The following is a 21,051-nucleotide window of genomic DNA, read 5'->3' on the forward strand; positions in this document are numbered from 1 at the left end:
GTTTGTGAATCCGGGCCTTCGTGTTTTGTGATTTATGCACATTTTTGTTTTTGTACAATCAATTTAGTTGTATACACTTGCACTTGTCTTTGCTTACAAAGCATTATATATTTTCACTGCAATTTTCTGCAGTACAGCTTTGCCGCAAAATAGCAGGAATATTTTAGTGTTCCCTTCACAGGGTGTCACAGATTATTACTGTGGGAGGAGATAGTTTTACTACCTTCTCCAACCACAGTAGAAGTGCTACACTTTTATACATATATTAATGCTATAAGGATGCCAATGTAAACAATTTTCTACTAACATATAGGAGAAAATAAACTATAATCATCAGCTGAATATTTAAAGAGAAGAACTCAAGGATGGTCATATTTAAAATCTGCATCTCCACTTGTATTCTCTATATATCAGAAGAACTACCTTTACAAATAATTCCTGTTATGGCCAATACGAACACCTAGAAAATGTAATATATTGGAACTTACCAACACCACAAATGTGATGGCCGCATTAGTCCTAGGGCGATGTTACTTTAGCAGCTTCCATGTTTTTTAAGTATAGGTTTCTTTTAATGGTTATGTTTAGGGGTTAGGTTCAATTTTGATTTAGTTTCTAGATATGTTTATTTTTGTTGTTGCTTCTTTTCTGCCTAGTGACGGTAAAAACTTTATTGTAGGTAAACCAGTTTTGCTGGCAAGATCATACTCTATCATAGGTTGTTATCGATCATTTATATTTTCCATTGCCATTTGTGTTAGCAAGTTATCTAAAAAGGAGAACGGAAAATATGTTTTATTATTGTGCTAATTGTAATTTACTATACAGTATTATTGCTGCTGTAATCACTATTAATAACATAAGTTACTTAATGACAAAGATGTTATACTTACCTGCTCTGTGCAGTGGTTTTACTAGTGGTGTAACTAGGTTTACAACCACTTTAAATGACTTTTAAACAGATTAAAGTGGTTGTAAACCTAGTTACACCACTAGTACCTACAGCTAAGCCTATAATAAGGCTTACCTGAAGGTATTGTAAATATATTACCATATTTACTATATATACGCTAATGCCGACGTTATCGGCGCATGAGCTGTGAAGAAATGTCCCTCCGTGCTGTTTCTTCACTAGCAAGTGCCATGACTGACGGCTCCCACACACATGCACGGGAGTGACGTCACGTGACTCCGGCCAGTCACAGAGCCGGAGTCGCTTCCCCCGGAAGGAAGAGGGGCAAAGATGGGTGCTGCCACCAGCAGGGATAATGCGGGCTTCATTTGCAGATAAGAGCCACATAATGGGCTAGTATGCGATGCATACTAGACCATTATGCTTTTACTTTGCAGGGGAAAGCAGAAGAAAAAAAGAGGAAGTAAAACCCATCAGGGTTTGCTTCCTCTTTAATTGCAGTACATTTGCATGTCATTTAGTTGAGAGTAATGCATACTTAATTTTTTTTTTTTTTAATGCATACTTAACCAGCCTGGCGGTATTCCTGAGTCTGACTCGGGGTGAGATTTTTGGCTACGATCGGTAACCCCGAGTCAGACTCGGGCTCGCCTCGCTGAATCCACAGGCAGTGTTTACTTACCTTGTCCCTGGATCCAGCGATGCCACCGCTCTATGTGTGAGTGAGCGGGCCTCGCTCGATTCACACAGTGCCTCTGTGTGCCGCCGATCTCCGTTCCCTGCGACGTTACGATGCACGGGGGCGGAGAACGGCGCCAAACTCAAAAAGGTAAACAAACACCTTACATACTGTATACTGTAATCTTATAGATTACAGTACTGTATGTAAAAAATACACACCCCCTGTGTCCCTATTGGTCTGCCCAGTGCCCTACATGTACTTTTATATAATAAAAACTGTTCTTTCTGCCTGCAAACTGTAGATTGTCCAAAAGTGTCCCTTTATGTCAAAAATGGTTTTAGAGCAGCTAAAAAACAGCGATAATAAATTATAATCACTTGCAGAATTGTGCGATATCGATTTGTGGGGAAATTCGTCATAAAAAAAATTAAGTGAGTTATTCCTAAGAATTACAGGCCTACAGAATAAAACGCCAAATTTCCTTGCAAATAATGGTACCGCTTTCAGCACCTTTTTTCTGAAATAATCATACCGCCAGGGAGGTTAATAGGATGGGTTTAATCACATACCACAAAATTTAAAGAAGTATGCCCAAAAGCTCTTTTGGCCATATTTCTCCTGTGGGTTACAGAAGCGCACTAAGTTCTGCACTCCTGTGACGCAGATTCAGTCAACAGTGTCCGTTGTTGGTTGATGTTACAGAGCCGTCCAGGCTCTGCAGGGATCCTGACAATAATGTCAAGATACACCCAGATGCCTGACTGGCAGCTGGCTCAGCCTCTCAATGAGCCTTTAAGAGCCTGAGCCAGCAGCTCTCATCCTCTCCACAGTTCGGTGCGCCAGTGAGTGCTGAGTGATTAGTAGTGTTTGATTGCTCAGTTCTCAGTGTAGAGCCGGCGGTGGACAGCTGCAGCATCAGGATGATGCTACTGTCATCTAGGTGAGTATGTGTGTTAATTTTTTTACAATACCATACTTCTCTTTTAACCTCCCTGGCGGTATGATTATTTCAGATTTTAGGTGCTGAAAGCGGTACCATTATTTTACATGGAAATTTGGCGTTTTATATTTTAGGCCTGTAATTCTTAGGAATAACTCACTTAAATCTTTCCAAACAAGAGTCTAGTAGACATCCCGGGTATGATAAAGTTTGAAAAACAAAATCATAAATTATAATATAATAAATAACTATAAATAATTATAACAAATAATAATGTAATTATAATAAAAATGATTCAATAATGTATAGACATGTGCACACTGAAATATTTTGTTTCGTAATTTCGTTTTCGTCCGAAAAATTAATTTATTTAGTTACTCCCGAAATTCGTTTTTATTTATGTTGTTTTTCGTAAAAAAAATTGCATTCGTCCAAAAATCCAAATTAATTAAGGTCGAATCTGTCATTGAAGGCTTATGGTGTCTGTCGAATGTTCTAAGAAAAAAAAAAGGATTAGACAGAATCTTAAAAAAAAAAAAGATTCGACAGAGCATCGAAACTGTACGATGCCGCATCGAATGTTCAGCCTACAAGCTATAGAAGAATTCTAATGTTGTATGACTAATAATAATTATATTTATTAATTATTATTACTAGTAAACCAACATTAGAATTCTTCTATAGCTTATGGGCAGAGCATTTCACCATAAATGTCCGCTTACTGCGATCGTATGTTTTTAGCTACTTCGTCGAATCTTCATGTCTCTCTATGTCGACTCTTCATGTCTCTCTATGTCGAATCTTTATGTCTCTCTATGTCGAATCTTCATGTCTCTCTATGTCGAATCGTTATGTCTCTCTATGTCGAATCTTCATGTCGCTCTATGTCGAATCTTTTCTCTCTATGTCGAATCTTTTCTCTCTATGTCGAATCTTTTCTCTCTATGTTAACTCTTCTTCATGTCTCTATAATGTCGAATCTTTTCTCTCTATGTCGAATCTTTTCTCTTTAGGGAGAATAATATTGGACTAATAGAGTTAAGGTTAGGCACATTTGACCGCAACGAAAACGAAAATAAAGTATTTATTTATGTTGGATCTTTCGTTTTTCACTTTCTGTGCTTTCGTTATCGTTTGTTAAAACGATAACGAAAATACCTGAAATTCGGACGAAAATGCATTCGGACGAAACTAATGCACATGTCTAATATTGTAATCAAATCAAAAACACTGAAATTTGCTCAGTTGCAGAATTGTCGCTGTCATTACTTTTTTTTATGACGAACTTCCCCACAAATCGCTCAATTCTGCAAGTGATTATAATTTATTATCGCTGTTTTCTAGCTGCTCTAAAACCACTTTTGACATAAAGGGACACTTTTGGTTGCTATGGACAATCTCCAGTTTCCAGGCAGAAAGAACAGTTTTTATTTTATAAAAGTGCATGTAGGACACTGGGCAGACCACTAGGGACAAAGGGGGGTGTGTATTTTTTACATACAGTACTGTAATCTATAAGATTACAATATACTGTATGTAATGTGTTTATTTACTTTTTTGAAATTGGCACCATTCTCCGCCCCGTGCGTCGTAACGTCGCAGGGAACAGAGATCGGCGGCACACAGCGATACTGTGTGAATCGAGCGAGGACGCCGCTCGCTCACACATCGGGGAGGCATCACAGGATCCAGGGATAAGGTAAGTAACTTTGTCTGTGGCTGCTGCGAAGTGAGCCGAGTCTGGCTCGGGGATACCGCTTTTGGTAAAGAAATCTTACCCCGAGCCAGACTCGGGAATACCGCCAGGGGGGTTAATAGTGATTGCATCTTGGTTGATAAATTCTGTATAACCTGTACATGAATAACATTTATGCTAGGCTAGCTCCGATACCGATACTAGTAGTGATCACTGACTCTGTCCATTCATAACTGAGCATTGTAAACTCTGTTTGCGATGCTTCATTTTATGAATGGACAGGAGCCTCTGTCTCATGTCCATTCACCTTCGGTGCAGCTGAGACTGGAGAGAAAGGGACTGGGGAATCTGTGTCTCTTTCCCTGTCTCAAATGTAAGATATCAGGGGTCTGTTTAGACCCATTATATCTCACCAAAGCCCCCCCCCCCCCAAAGGGCTGATAAAAAAAAAGTACAAATTCTAATAAATATTTCAAAGTTAAATTGTAAAAAATAAAAAATAAAAACACTGACACTGTCCACTCCTACTCCCCCCAAAAAAGGGAGCATTGTAAAAAAAAAAAAAAATATATTAAAATTGTAAAAAATAAAAAAAAAAGGAATTTAAAAAAATAAAATTGTAAAAAAAAAAAAAAAAAAAAAATATAGACACAGTCTATGCCTCATCAGTGCCCATCAGTGTCACCTATCAGTGCCGCATATTAGTGCCACTGTCACACGACATTAAGAAAAAGTATTGGTAATCGGTATCAGCGACTACCTGAAAAAAGTATCAGTACTTGTTTATGCTCTCAGAAAGGTTACTCTACTGGCATTGAATTTATTTTACTTATTGAAGGCAATATAGAACTCACATACCAGTTTAAGGTAATTTTTTTTATATAAATTACTGTTGGCTAGTGAAATATTGACTGAAATATTATGTATTTAAAATATTACTTCTGTGAAGCTTTTTTATGTAATAAGAATGCAGTCTCATTCCCCAGCATTTAGAATCACCATCTTCAGGATCTAAATAGCTTAATAATGCCAGGTACAAAGGGTGAATGTTTATGTATTCATATCAGGATTTTAAGATAAAATACTAATTTACAGGATGTCAAATGAGTAAGCAGGATTGATTGTGGTGGGTGTCCCATAAGAAGTGGTAAATTAGCATTAAAAAAAACAAAAAAAACAATAATTAACTTATACTGCATACTATATTTTCCATTGATAGGTTAGAAATCCATTTATACAGTGAGTGGGGGCAAAAACCTTGATCTGGTGAGTTTACGGGTCAGTAAAATGGCCAGCTAACTGAATAACTAGAGAAAAAGATCAAAGGGGCTGTTGGCAAACTTTCCTATTCTTTGCTTCACGAATATCTTCTAAATTAAATTATAAATAGTTTTTATACAAAAGATTTTATAGTTATGGACAATCACCTTAAAAATGTCTATTCCTAACTCAAAAAGTACCTTATATTGCTCTCAGTCTCCTCCAAATCTCCTAATTCCTAATTTTAGCTGCTGCAATCCGACTTTCTGTTAGAGGGTGGCTACATTAGCTCTCCATAGTCCCACTGTATTTAGAGTTGTAGCCACCCTCTCTTGCTCACTCCTGAGATGGACTAAGTACTATGAACTATGGAATTTGTAATGTGCATAGAGCGGTGCACATGGCTGAAAAATAGATTATAGGGCCATTAAGTAGTACCTGTATATGGATTATTTTTAGAGAATAATGACATTGTTTAGTGTCACTTTAAATGTCATGATCCACAGGTCATCAACCTCAACTAAACTAAGCTACCTTGAACCCAAGGAAGTTCAATGGCAATGTCTTTGAGGCCCCGTACTCACGACCAAACATGTCTGCTGAAACTGGTCCGCAGACCAGTTTCAGCAGACATGTTTGGCCGTGTGTTGGCCCGAGCGGACCATTTTGGGACGGATCGGACAGGTTTCCAGCGGACAACTGTTTCCCGGACTTGTTTTAAAACAGTCCGCTGGAAACCTGTCCGCCCGGACATGTACGGTCGTCTGTACAGACCTACCGTACATGTCCTGCCGCCCGCATCCCTCGCATGCGTCGAATGACTTCGACGCATGCGTGGAAGCATATTTAAGGCGGCCCGCCCACGTCGCCGCGTCATTGTCGCGGCGACACCGCGTCATCGACGCGGCGACACCGCGGACACGCCCCGCGTAATGTTTACGCGCGGGCTTCTGTTCGATGGTGTGTATAGCCATCGAACAGAAGTCCCCGGGCAGTCCCCGGCCAGACATGTCCGATGGAAACGGTCTGCAGACCGTTTTCATCGGACATGTCCTGCCGTGAGTACAAGGCCTGACACTTAGGACAAAACAAAACAGAAACGGTAGAACTAAACAAGCTGATTTCACCCAGAGGAACTGCCCTCATTTACAGCTGTTACATGATTTTTAGATTGCACTTATCTACTGATAAACTAGATCTTAGAGTTTCCTCTTAGATGTGATCTGGAGCAAGGTACTCTGGAAATAAGTTTATTGTCCTAATTTGTCTGTGCTATATAAGATAATTTTTTTTCTAGCTGGTGTCTATTGATGTATTTATTTAAACAAATAATCTGATTAAAAAGTGTCTGTAGGGTATTTTAACAGCTTATCATAAATAGTTTCATTAATGTGTGCTAACGTTTTAAGCATTTTGCTCTATATCCTTTTGTAATGAAATATGTATATGGGAAGGAAACAGCTTAGCATAATAAACAGGTAGGCTGACTTCTTGCTTGGTAGTTTTGCACAGTGTCTGTGGACCAATGAAATACTAAATATACAGTAAAACCTTGGATTGCGAGCATAATTAGTTCCAGATACATGCTTGTAATTCAAAGCACTTGTATATCAAAGCAAATTTCTCCATAAGAAATAATGAAAAACTTAAATGATTTGTTCCACAACCATTTACTCATAGGTCCTTCAGTTTATAGTCTATATCAGGGGTCCTCAAACTTTTTAAACAGGGGGCCGGTTCACTGTCCCTCAGACCGTTAGAGGGCCGGACTATAAAAAAAACTATGATCAATTTCCTATGCACACTGCACATATGTTATTTTGAAGTGAAAAAAACAAAATGGGAACAAATACAATATTTAAAATGAATAAGAACAATGCAAGCTCCCCAATCATCATTACATCATCATCATCATTAAAAAATCATCAGCTCCACCATCATCATCATTACAAAATCATCATTACAAAATCATCAGCTCCGCCATCATCATCATTACAAAATCATCATTACAAAATCATCATTACAAAATCATCAGCTCCGCCATCATCATCATTACAAAATCATCAGCTCCGCCATCATCATCATTACAAAATCATCAGCTCCATCATCATCATCATTACAAAATCATCAGCTCCGCCATCATCATCATTACAAAATCATCAGCTCCGCCATCATCATCATCATTAAAAAATCACGCGGGCCGTAGTTTGAGGACCCCTGGTTTAAACCCCCCCCCGCCCACCATCATTATCGTAAGCCAGGCCCCCCCCCCTTCATCATCATTAAAAACCCATCAGCTCCCCTCACCATCGCAAGCCAGCCCCCCCACACCCCATCATCATCATCATTATTAAAATAATCTTTAGCTCCCCTCACAATATAGCCACCCCCCCCCCCCCCATCATCATTAAAAATAAACTTTAGCTCCCCTCACAATCTCAAGTCACCCCCCCCCCCCCCCCCCCCAATCATCATCATCATCGTTATTAAAAATTAACTTTAGCTCCCCTCACAATCGCAAGTCACCCCCCCCCCATCATCATCATCATCATTATCATTAAAAATAAGCCAGCCCCCCCCCCCCATTGTAAGCACCTCACAGCCTCCTTACTGTTTTGTGCTGTGTCAGTCTGGCTGTCACGATGCTCCCCCACTGTTCTGGCACGCTGTGTTAAATGTCCCGCCCTCCTCCTCCTCCTAGACTAGCTTGTGTGACAGACAGCACGCTGGCTCTATCACACGAGCTAGTCTTCTAGGAGGAGGAGGAGGGCGGGACATTTAACACAGCGCGCCGGAACTGTTAACGCTGTGTCACGGAGATCTCCGTGACACAGCGGGATTGCTGTGTAACCGGTCGGCATTGCCTGTCAGGGACGGGCGGGCCGGTTTAAAGTCCCCCGCGGGCCGCATGTGGCCCGCGGGCCGTAGTTTGAGGACCCCTGGTCTATATAAAAAGATTTTAGAAATGTGATAGGTTGTGTAACCATAAAATGTCCATCCACAAATGGAAGCCTTTACAAGGTGATTAGAAGCAAAATCCAGCAGGAGCTACAGAGTATAAAAGAGAAGAGAAGAGAGGCGCCTCTAAGTGTAGCAATACATTGCACGAGTGTTTGAGGTGCACTTATCGTATGGCACCTTCGCAACGATCTCCACAAACACACTTTTCACACCTGGGCTGGGACCAGAGGAATTTTTGTTTCCTGGCCGGAGGGCCGGCTATCGTATTGCACGATGGTCACTTTCCACTCACCTCTCTCACCTTCCTTCTCCCCCACTTTCTTTTTTCGTGTTTGTCACTTTACGTCTTTTTTTGTTGGTGCACGTTTGTACACCTTGTGTGTGATGATTAGGGTGCCGGTCCCCGGGAAAGCCCTGAAAGTCTTGGGAGTAGGTGGACATGGCCTTCTGGCTTAGTTCGCCTGCTCTCATGGGGTCTTTCTTCGGGGGAGCCTCACCGAGGAGGGTTCTGTTTCGGCAGACCCTCCAAGGAAGTTGGGTCCATGTCGGCTTCGGCTACATGGACCACAGATTACCTTAGTCCCCGTCTGGAGCCTAACGCCCCGGGGGATCAGGGCTGGGTCCTTTTCAGAGGTCCATTTGACGATGCACCAGTCACAGTTTTTTGTGTATCACGCTTTATGTGTGTGCGCATTTTTTCTGCACCGGGTAAAGTTTTTGGGTTGTGTTATGCACGTCACAGGCTTTTAAAAAAAAATGTTAATAAATGTTGTACCTTCATTAAATGTAACCATATTGCTACACTTATGCCTTGTATACACGATCGGAATGTCCAATAAAAAAAGTCAGATGGAATTTTTTCATTGGATATTCCGACAGAATTCTATTGCAAATTCCGATCGTCTGTGTGGAACTCCGACGGAGAAAAAACCATGCATGCTCAGAATCAAGTCGACACATGCTCGGAAGCATTGAACTTAATTTTTCTTGGCTCGTCATAGTGTTGTACGTCACCGCGTTTTGGACGGTCGGAATTCGGTGTGACAGTGTGTATGCAAGACAGCTTGAACGGAATTCCGTCTGAAAAATCAGTCGGAGTTTATCCCAACAGAAATTCCGATCGTGTGTATGGGGCATAACAGGCACCTCTCTTCTCTTTTATACCCAGTTGTGACATGACACTACTCTTATATCAAGACATTGCTTGTATATCAAGTCAAAATGTATTTAAAGATTTTGCTTGTTTTGCAAAACGCTGTCAAACCAAGTTACTCTCAAACCAAGGTTTTACTGTAATCTAAAAGTAGTTTATTGTATCATCTGATCAGTCTCTTCATGAGTGTGGTAAATGCAGCATGTAATATATAATCAGCAGCTAGAGGGAGAATCCACTGACCTTTAAAATAAAACGGGTTATGAATAAAAAGTGTGTGTTGTATGATATAATTTTTTTTTGCTCATTCTAGAAAATGTATAAAACAAATAAAAATCATAAAAAATGCTTAAGGTAAGCTATACATTATCAGAATGTGTACGCAAATAGAATGCATTATAGTTTACCTTTAAAGGTACCCCTAAAGGGTTTGTAAAAGGTTAGTTTTTTTATTTTCTAAATAGGCTCATTTAAGCTAGTGCATTGTTGGTTCACAAACCTTTTCCTTCGATTTCCCTTCTAAATGTTTTCTTTCTTTGTCTGAATTTCTCACTTCCTGTTTCTCCTCAGTAAGCTTGCCCCCATCATCCGAGCTGTTCTGGCTGGGGGTTAGTCAGCCTGCTCGACCCCTCCCTTGGGACTACATCCCTGCGGGGAGACGCTGTGAACGCTCACAGCGTGGTGCTGTGTGCCAAAGTCACATCGGTGGGTGCCGGAGACGTCTCACCCGGGAGTTGTGGGTAAAGGATCCAATGATGAGTGAGTGAGTGAGTGAGAAACTTGTATAGTGCTACATATGCAAACTGAATCGCCTCAAGGGGCTTGGTATCCATTTCCTACTATTTTTTGCCTTCAGAATAGATGGGTTTTGAGTTTTTTTCTGAAAGCCTGATGATTCCCTTCCATTCGGATGCTGGTTGGTAAAGCGTTCTATAGTCAAGGTCCTTGGACTGCAAATCTTCGTTCTCCTTTGGACTTGTATCGGGCCTTGGGTATTTGGAGTAGATTTTGGTTGGTAGATCGGAGGACGCGGTTTGGGTTATGACATTTAAATTTTTCGCATTGATATTGGGGTGCACTGTTTTGTACACATTTGTACGCTTTAAATATGATTCAATCTTTTACAGGCAGCCAGTGAAGGGACCTAAGGGAGGGAGAGATTGATTCCCATGTTTTTTTTTCCTGTTACAAGTCGTGCCGCCGTATTCTGGACGACTTGTAGACGCGCAATTTGGTATTTTGGGAGTCCGAGGTAAAGGGCGTTTGCATAGTCGAGTCTGGAGTTGATTATGGTTCCCACCACGGCTGCTATGTCTTCTTTTGGGATAAATGGAATAAGTCTACGTAGTAGGCGCAGCAGATGGTGGGATCCGCTGACTACTGAACTTATTTGTGTATCCATTGTCATGTCGGAGTCAAAAGTGACTTCAAGACTTTTGACTTTGGTGCTAGGAGTGATGGTTTGTCCCAAAATGGGCGGGGGCATCCATGTTGTTGTAGCGAGTCTTTTCTGGTTGGTGTGAAACAGAAGGAGTTCTGTTTTTGAGCCATTGAGTTTAAGATAACTATCCGTCATCCAATTCTCTATCAGAGTAAGGCATTTCTCTAGTCCGAGATAATGATCCTTTTTGTTTCTGATACGGAAATAGAGTTGGGTGTCATCCGCGTAGGAATGGTAGAGTAGATTCTGATTACTGATGAGTTTGAGAAGGGGGCGGAGATAAATATTGAATAGTACGGGCGACAAGGGTGAACCCTGAGGGACTCCATGACACCATGCATATATTAGAAGTGAAAGGACCTAGTTTTACTATCTGTGATCGGTTTTCCAAAAAGGAGGAGAACCAGGGTAGATCCGAGTCTGCCACTCTAGCTACTTCAGCTAGGCGGGTCAGCAGCAATTTGTGGTCTACTGTATCAAAAGCTGCACTCAGGTCCAAGAGTACCAGGAGACAAGATTCTCCATCATCTGCAGCTTCGAAAGCGTCATTCCCATATTTTAAGAAGTGCTGTTTCCGTTCCATGACCAGGACGAAAACCCAATTGAAATGGATCCAGTAGTTTGTAGGTATCTAAATGGTGTTGTAGCTGTTGCACTACTGCTTTCTCCATTACCTTGGAGAAGATGTTTAGACCTGTTATGGGTCGCCGATGGTTTGGGTCTTTGGGGTTGAGCCCTGTTTTTTTTAAGATGGGTTTGATTATGCCTTGTTTCAGGGAGGTCGGCACCATGCCTTCCTTAAAAGATTGGTTTATGAGGTGTGTGATAGCCGGTGCCAAAATATCGGCACATTCTTTCAACAGTTTAGTGGGAATGATATCATTAGGTGATGTACTGTCGCGCAGGGCACCAACGATATTTTTGGTGGTGTCGATGGAGATTGCTTTTAGTGTGAATTTCGTCGATTGTGGCATATTTGTATTAATATTGCCTTTTTGGGTGGGTAGAGGTTCTTTTTTGCTGAATAATTTCACGGATATTTTCAATTTTGTTAATGAAATAATCCGATAATTCGTTGCAAAAATGTTGTGATTCAAAATTCGGAGCCTCTAGGCAGGCTGGATTCATGGTCTGAGCAACTAAATTGAAGAGTTCGCGGGGACAGTTGTGGGCTTTGGCGAGGATATTAGAAAACATTTTTTTTTTTGCTTTAAAGATTTCTTTGTGATATTTCTTGGTGATTCATTTGTAAATTATGTGGTTTCCCTCTGTTGAGTTTCTTCTCCAGGCTGCTTCCGCTCTTCTGCGCTCTTGTTTCAGAAACGTGAGATCGTTGTTGAACCAACCGGAGTTGTTTTTCCGGATGAGCGTTTTGCATTCCGGAGCTACTATGTCTGCTGTCTGTCTGCTTTGTTGATTGAATTGAGCGTTTCCGCTGCTGTTTGACATTGTTCTGTTGTTTTTATTTTGTTCCATAATGTAGTTTTGAAGAGTTCCGAATGGAACTTCTTCTGGGATCTTGTCCAGTGTGTTGTTGACGGGTTTGTCATTTTTCTTAAGAGGGCGTTTATAGTGATTTTGAATTTGATTGCATGGTGATCTGTCCAGGGTAGGGGCTCATTTTCCAGTGTGTTGATATCCACATCTAGTTTGAAGATAAGTTCGAGAGTGTGACCTGAAACATGTGTGGGTCCACGTACCAGTTGCTGCCAGTTGATGGGCCAGCAGAACAAAAACAGGCAGATGCAAAACAGGCAAACAAAACTGTCCAGCATGGCCTGCTAGGATAGTGGCAAATTCAAAAAAATGCTAACCAAAAATTGTGTGCGTCCAACCATCTGGGAGGTAGGCGCGAATCGGGAACCCGCACTGAATTCACAGAGTTTTCCGCATTGCACCAGTGTGAACCAAGCCTAAATGTCACTATTACTGTTTGAGACATGATCCACAGTTTATCAACCCTAACTAATCTTAGCTACCTTGAACCCAAACAAGTTCATTATAACAATGTCAATCTGAATATCTTTGACACCTAACTATACAAAGATTAGAAACATTGTAAAGCCAAACAAGCTGATATCATTTATCGGCACAACACTTACATACAGTTATTATGTATTTTTATTTTTTACAATATGCTTATCTACTGAAAACCTAGGTGCTACAACAAGTTATATACAGTATATCTATCTATATACCGTAGAAGCAAAAGGTACCCCAAGGGGCTTTGAGTTGCAGCAAAAAATTATAATGGGTTCAAAAGTTGAAGAAATTATTTATTTAAAAAGGTATTCTGGTGGGATCAAGACATGAGTTCCAGAATACAATATAAAAATATATACATATGAATAGATACAACCATATGAGTTCATGCAACAATGAAGTAGGTAAACTTGTGCTAGAGACCCCAACGTGTTTCAAACTTTGATAGGGGAGGTCTCTTCAGGAGGAAAAGTTCGAAAACATGAACTCTGGAAAAAGATACATATAAATGATATTTGTTAAAACAAAAAAACATATAAATATTATACAGTAGAATATATAGAATCATTGTTTGCCATATTGAATAGTGAATATGAATATGGCGAACAATGATTGTATATATTCTAGTGTATAATATTTATATGTTTGTTTTTTGTTTTAACAAATATCATTTATATGTATCTTTTTCCAAAGTTCATGTTTTCAATCTTTTCCCCCTGAAGAGACCTCCATTATCAAAGGTCGAAAAGCGTCTGAGTTTACCTACTTCATTGTTACATGAACTCTATTTTATTCTGGAACTCATGTCTTGATCCCATCAGAACGCCTTTTCTCACTATGTACCTTTTTAATAAATAATTTCTTCAACTTTTGAACCCATTATAATTGTTTTCTGCAACTCAAAGCCCCTTGGGGTACCTTTTCCTTCTATTAAGTTGTTATCAGGGGTGTGCAGCCCCCATAACCCACAGCTAGTATCACCTTTCCTCTGCTAATCTATCTATATACACATAGACAGAGGCGTAGCTTGAAGCTTGTGGGCCCCTATGCAAAAGTTGACCTGGCCCCCCTCCATTTCCACCCACCACTTCCACTGTGCATGCAGATACATCCACTGCACGCCAAGATACTCAAACTTGCTTAAGAGATTTGAGTTCCCAGAGTTCCTCTTTACATCAGAAGACATTGATTACCGCAGGAGAATCAGAGGCCAGGGATTACCGCTGGAGAATCAGAGGACAGGGATTACCGCTGGAGAATCAGAGGACAGTGATCACCGCTGGAGAAAAAGAGGACAGGGATCACCGCTGGAGAATCAGAGAACAGGGACCCCTGGCAGGTCACTTGGCAGAGCTCCTTTCCCATCCCAGAACTGTATACAGCTCCCACACTACACAGGGCTGAAATCACATTCCTTTACACACAGTCTGTCAGTCTTCACAGGGTGTTTCTGGCTTTTATGTTTCCCTTCTGACCTGTGAAGTTCTCTGGTCAGAACGGCAGTGTAGTTTCAGTAGGCAGATACACCCTGTGCAAGTCATGGCTAACTGGCTGTGTTGTAAATTAATGTAATTTCAGCCCTGCAAAGGAGGAACAGTATATAGTGCTGTAATGGGAAAGGAGCTCAGCAGTTGGGCATAAAATCCAGGGCAGAGGGGGGTGGTCAGGAGGCTTTGGATGGGGGGGGGGGGTGGCACCCTAGATCTGGGAGGGCAAAACCATGTGACACAAAATCTGGAGCCTGCAGCCCTTTAGGGGCCCCCTGAGGAGGTGTTAAGGGTTTGTTTTAGCAATTTCTGAAGGTTTCTCTGTGAGCGTTGGCAAGTGTTGGGGGAAGGTCACCTCCCAGAGGTGTGGGCCTTTTCCCCAGTTGTCAGGGAAGTGGGGTAAGCGGACATCCCTGGGTGGGGGGTACAAAGAATCCCAGCTGGTGACTAGGAGACACTGAGCGGTGTCTTACCTCACCAGTGACATCAGTCTCATCGTCGCTATAGGACAGCACTCTCCTCCTCTTGCCTCGCTAAGCATGGTTACCATTCCATATTGCCAGCACACAGCACAGACACTTCCTCATCCTGGGCTGTTCTCACCTTGTGCTCCTCTTCATTCAGGAAATGCCTCACAGCTTCTCCCCAGCCAATGGAGGGGTGTGGACTGTGGAAGGCAAAGTAGAAGCCCAGTACTGAAGTGTGGCAGTGGGGCCCTAGGGCAGATCGGAGCTGGACTTTGTGGAGGAATGATAATATAACAAGGAGGCTGCTGGGGCCCCCTGGAGCTAGGGGCAGGGTTGCGATTGTTACCCCTGCAACCCCTTATGTTATGCCCATGTACATAGATATTAAACCTCTGCTGGTTCCCTTCCACAGCTCTGCTTTATGTACAGCACAGTGATGATGTCACTCCTACTTTTACAAGATAATCTATTTCCATAATCCATAATCTCTCTCTCTCTCTCTCTCTCTCTCTCTCTCTCTCTCTTTTGTAAAATAAGGAGAGTTCAGGGGCTGCTGAAAAAAAAAACGCCCAACTGCTCCTAAACATCCGTTTACCAGCTGCAGTGTACATAAGGCCTAACTGAAAGTATTAGCATTTGTGTACAGCCTCTGAAGAACTACAACTCCTAGCATTGTCAGTTTATAGAACTACAAGCCCCATCATTGCTGTCCTTGGATATCCTAGACTGACAACTGCTCAGACCCAAATATCTGACAGGTGCTTAGAGTCCCCACATTGTTTGTGACAGAAATCACGTAACATTATTACAATTTCTTGTGTTATAATATAGCACACTTATAAAGTGTGATTGTCTTGTATGTTATTATGCTACTAGAGTCCCAAACGACTTGAGTGTTTACATATACATTCTTGTGGTCACTCTTGAATAAACTAAAATATCTGACTTATCAACAGTGGCAGGTAAATCAATGTCTGCTTATTTATGAGGAACATAATACCTCATTTGCAGGGTAATACATATGAAAACTGCAGGAGCAAAATGAAAGAGGCTTGCAGAACTATTTGTATTTCCTGCAAATAAATTCAAAGAATAGAAAGCATATTTCTTGAGGAATGTCCCTTGATGTATGGGTTCATCTAAGTTGTACATTATATTTACTTCATGGCCAGCAACATGTATTACTACTGAATATTGTGTTTGTCAGGAGCTCTGTTTGTCTGCAATGAGAATTTTTGTATTCCAGTTGTAGTAACCAGTGAAGGACATTTCTGACATTTCAGGTTTTAGAATTAAACCACATTCGTTAGCCTTTCTGTTTAGTAATAGTAGTTCCCGGAAGAAAGCGTTACACGTTAACCATGGCCAATTTTTTTTTCTAATACTGTGCTTATTTTGTACATCACCAGCTTTTCTTTCTTTGAAATTTGCAACAGATTTGCCACCAGGACACATAGTTTTATTTAGTATCAGGAATGTGCTCCACAAATAGTGTTCAATGCTGGCAGCGCTGCTGTCTTTCTTAATTAATATTACTAATTCACAAATATAAGCTACCCAGCTCAAATTCAGATTTTTTTTGTTGGCAACTATGCTACACTGCGCCCTACCGGAGTATTCATAAACACCAACCAACTGACTGACAAAAACGAACTGAAAAGTCACAAGCCTGACTAGTAGAAAATGGTATCTAAGGGTGCGGTAAAGTATATCCCTGTCACATTTGTCACACCAAACCTTAAAAATCTGCCAGATTCCCGCTACCATTTAAAAACTGGGGAACAAGCATCGTAAATTTTTATGGGACAAGAAATTATCAAAATTGTTTTTTTATGGTTTAAACTACATATAATTGATCTAGAAATGTGCTTGTGTGCTGCAGCTTATCAATGAATAATACGCAGAAATGATTCTACCTGAAAATCCATTTCCTTTCGTTCTAGTTTCCATTGTTCAAAACTGTTTTATTACATCATGTGAAAAGGTGTGGGTTCCCTGGTAATTTCCGCTTTCCGTTCTTCCAATAGGAAGAGGTCTATTGTTTCCTACAATGTTTTGCTTACCAGAGTGCATGCTATCTGATATTGGTTATGAGATGGTATTACAATTTATGAGTTCAACTGTCATATAACCTAAATGAAAGGGCACTGTGTGGTATTCCATATGGTATTTTATTTTGGGAAATGTGCTTTAATGTACTTATATTGTATTTGATGATTTTGCCCATTCTATACTGTGACAACAGTGGACCATTCTGAGGTAATGTTAGATGAAATTGCCACTTGTTGCCACTTGTAGCCCAAAATAATGAAAATAGTACCACTCAATTGCCCCACAAACCTGGATCAGTTGGATCGGCAAGTGTCAGGCTCCAGTAGAACAAAAATGTCAGCCGTCTGAACACAGACATGACTCTGTTTTGTAAGAGTGTAAGATGCGTTTCACCCTTTTGGGGGCTTAATCATAGAAGCCATGACTAAACAATGACATTAAAGGCATAATAAACTGTTGTTATTTAATTAAAAATGGCAGATTTAAAAATATTAAACAATACAAAAGTACATACACATGTTTTATCTTAAGTCATAAGTCAAACAGAATAACAGCTTAAAGTGATTAGTAGACCTGTAGAGCAAGCATGGCATCAAATCGTAAATGCCATAGGGGTTGATTTACTAAAGGCAAATAGGCTGTTCACTTTGCAAGGGAATTTTCCACAGAGTGATTGTAGTTTTTTTTGCATAGAATATTCAATTGCATGCAAGGAGAATACAAAACAAGCCTTTTTGTCTGCACATGACTGAATGATGGAAGTCAGCAGTGTTTCACCTCATTTACTAACTTCTGGGAAAAATAACCCCTGCAAAGGACAACTTCCGAAGGAAATTGAACAGCATATATGCCTTTAGTAATCAAACCCATGGAGTACATTTAAAAAATTAACACAGAAACTATTATAGTTTCTTTAAAGTCAAGCTGACCTGGCCTAAAAATCATTAAGTGCAAAGGGAACCCACAGTGACACAAGTGTGAGCACTCTTTTACCATAGGTGCTTTTTAATCTAGCTTTGTTCCAGTGTATAGCCTAGATCAATTTTAATACGACATGATCATACAGTAAGTAAGTCTTGCAAGTAAGACGTATACATAGAGCACCAGGGTCAGGAGTGTGTAACACACAGAGTGCACAGAGTGCAGGGTCAAAATCACATGCCAGTGTGAGGAGTACAGAACCAGTATAGATCTTCCCCACAATACAGCTCCCCCAGTACAGATTCTCCCCAGTACAACTTCACCCACATACAGATCTTCCCCCAGTACAGATACCCCTGGTACAGATCTCCCCCAGTACAGCTCCCCTAGTACAGATCTCCCCCTACTTAGTACAGCCCCCCAACACAGTCCCCCCACCTTAGTACAGATCCCCTCAGTACAACTTCCCATAGTACAGATTTCCTACACCCATACTACAAATCTTCCTTCTATATGAAACACACTCATCAGGAAGTTCAGAACGAGGGGACGTCCTCCCCCGTTTGTGTCATGTGACTGAACAGAGAAGGAATTAAATGTCTGCTGTCAGTGCTAGCATACAGCAGAAGCTGCACCATTGATGCTCTGGGGGGATTTTGGACCCCCCAATCCTCCATTATTTATGCCTCTTTTGCAAAGCTCCACATCCATTCATATCTGTCTAAGAGATGATGGGATCTTCCTATAGTCCTCTTCATGGTAATGCTTTTTGTGATCTGTGCCAACAATTTTCATATTTATGAGAATTAAATTATGCCATGTTGTTGAATTTAATTTTCATACATACAATATATGCATTGGAGTAATGCTACACTGTTGTCAAGGCATGTGGTTTATCTGCAGTCTCTCTTTGTGTGTGATCAGCCTGCAGGAGAAGGGAAAGGAGCAGAGAGGTGAGTGGTACATACAGTTGTGCTCATAAGTTTACATACCCTGGCAGAATTTATGATTTCTTGGCCATTTTTCAGAGAATATGAATGATAACACAACAACTTTTCATTCACTCATGGTTAGTGTTTGGCTGAACTCATGTATTATGTGTTTACTCGTTTTGTTTGAGATCTCCCCAGAGTGGCTCAATGATATTGAGGTCAGGAGACTGAGATGGCCACTACAGAATCTTCACTGTATTCTGCTGTAGCGAATGACAGGTCAACTTGGCCTTGTGTTTTGGATCATTGTCATGTTGAAATGTCCAAGTACGTCCCATGTGCTGCTTCCTAGCTGATGAATGCAAATGTTCCTCCATTATTTTTTGATAACATACTGCATTCATCTTGCCAACAATTTTAACCAACTTTCCTGTGCTCACACATCCCCAAAACATCAGCGATCCTCCTCTGTGTTTCACAGTAGGAATAGTGTACCTTTTATCATAGGCCTTGTTGACTCCTCTCTAAATAAAGCTTTTATGGTTGCGGCCAAAAAGTTCAATTTTGGTCTCATCACTCCAAATTACTTTTTTGTGCCATAAGGTCTGAGGCTTGTCTCTGTGCTGTTTGGCGTATTGTAAGCTGAATTCTTTGTGGCATTTGTGTAATAATGGCTTTCTTCTGGCGACACAACCATGCAGCCCATCTTTCTTCAAGTGACTCCTTATTGTGCATCTTAAAACAGCCACACCACATGTTTTGGGTTTTTCTTTGCATCCCGAACAATTTTCCTGGCAGTTGTGGCTGAAATATTAGTTGGTCTTCTTGACCGTGGTTTGGTTTCAATAGAACCCCTAATTTTCCACTTCTTGATTAGAGTTTGAACACTGCTGATTGGCATTCTCAATTCCTTGGATATCTTTTTATATCCCTTTCCTGTTTTATACAGTTCAACTACCTTCTCCCACAGATCCTTTGCCAATTATTTTGCTTTACCCCATTACTCAAAAACCTAAAAACGTCAGTGCAGCACTGGATGAAAGAAGCAAGGGTGTCAGGAGTCCAGAAACCTATGGACCTTTTATACACACACACTAAATACAAGCAAACAGATTACATGTGAGGATGGTTACCTTTAATAGCCATTAAAACCCCTTTGTATCAACTTGTGTGCATGTTATCAGGCCAAAATCACCAGGGTATGTAAACTTTTGATCAGGGTCATTTGGGTAATTTCTGTTCTCATTATGATTAAAAAAAAAAGTAAACACAGTTGATTGATAATGAATGGCTTTAGCCAAACACGAACTACGAGTGAAAGAAAAGTTGTTGTGTTATAATTCATATTCTCTGAAAAATGGCCAAGAAGTCGTAAATTCTTCATAAACTTATGAGCACAACTATAAACAAGAAGGTATAAAGTCAGTTGTGCGAAGGAACCCCTCTGGACTGCTGACAGGAGACGGAAGGCTTTCTTCTGCAAAGGAGAGCTTTGAAGGAGAGTAGAAGATACAGGGAAAGGAAATGCTCACTGAGCATGTAAATCTCAAAAGGCGCAAGAAATCTCCAGAAGTCAACTGAAAACAAGGAGTGCTCTTTTCTTTTTATATTCTACAGAACATGTGAAGGAGTACACTTTTTCATGGAAATTTTTTAAGACTTATTGCATTAAAGAGGAGTATACTTTTTAATAGAGAGGTAATTTACAGGTAGTCGTTATCTTTGTTTTCAATGCAGACTCAATCCGTTTCAGAAGACAGATACAGAAGCAAAAAGAATCATATGATGTGCAAAGCAATGTGTTTGTGTATTGCTTATTCATCCACACTTGGTGGCCTGACCACAATTACTGGTACATCTACTAACTTGATATTCGCTGAACAGTTCCAAACGTAAGTATACATTTTAGCATTCACCCATAATTTCAAGTTATGTGACTGTTTTCTGTGGCCGACATCATTTACAATGCAGAACCAGTGCTAAAAAAATAAAAAATAAATAAAAAACCTTTTGCATCAATGTTTTCATCCCTATCTGCTATCAACCAGAAGTGCCCAACTCCACCTAACTCCCCATGCATGCACAGACACCAACTATTTACTGACACCTGTGAATGGTGATTTTTATTTTAAATAATTTATTTCTGCAAGGATATTGTGGACT

At 40.5% G+C, this 21,051-nt stretch overlaps 1 protein-coding gene across 1 annotated transcript in view; it reads left to right on the forward strand.

Moving 5' to 3' along the window:
• Nucleotides 1-21,051, forward strand: part of SLC13A1 (solute carrier family 13 member 1) — a 106,553-nt gene that overhangs the window by 60,497 nt on the left and 25,005 nt on the right. The window contains exon 8 of the mRNA XM_040343716.1: nucleotides 20,626-20,780. Within this exon, the coding sequence (XP_040199650.1) occupies nucleotides 20,626-20,780 (155 nt within the window). The remainder of the gene's footprint in view (nucleotides 1-20,625; nucleotides 20,781-21,051) is intronic.

This window comes from Rana temporaria, chromosome 3 (genome assembly GCF_905171775.1).
Source record: "Rana temporaria chromosome 3, aRanTem1.1, whole genome shotgun sequence".
NCBI lineage: Eukaryota > Metazoa > Chordata > Amphibia > Anura > Ranidae > Rana > Rana temporaria.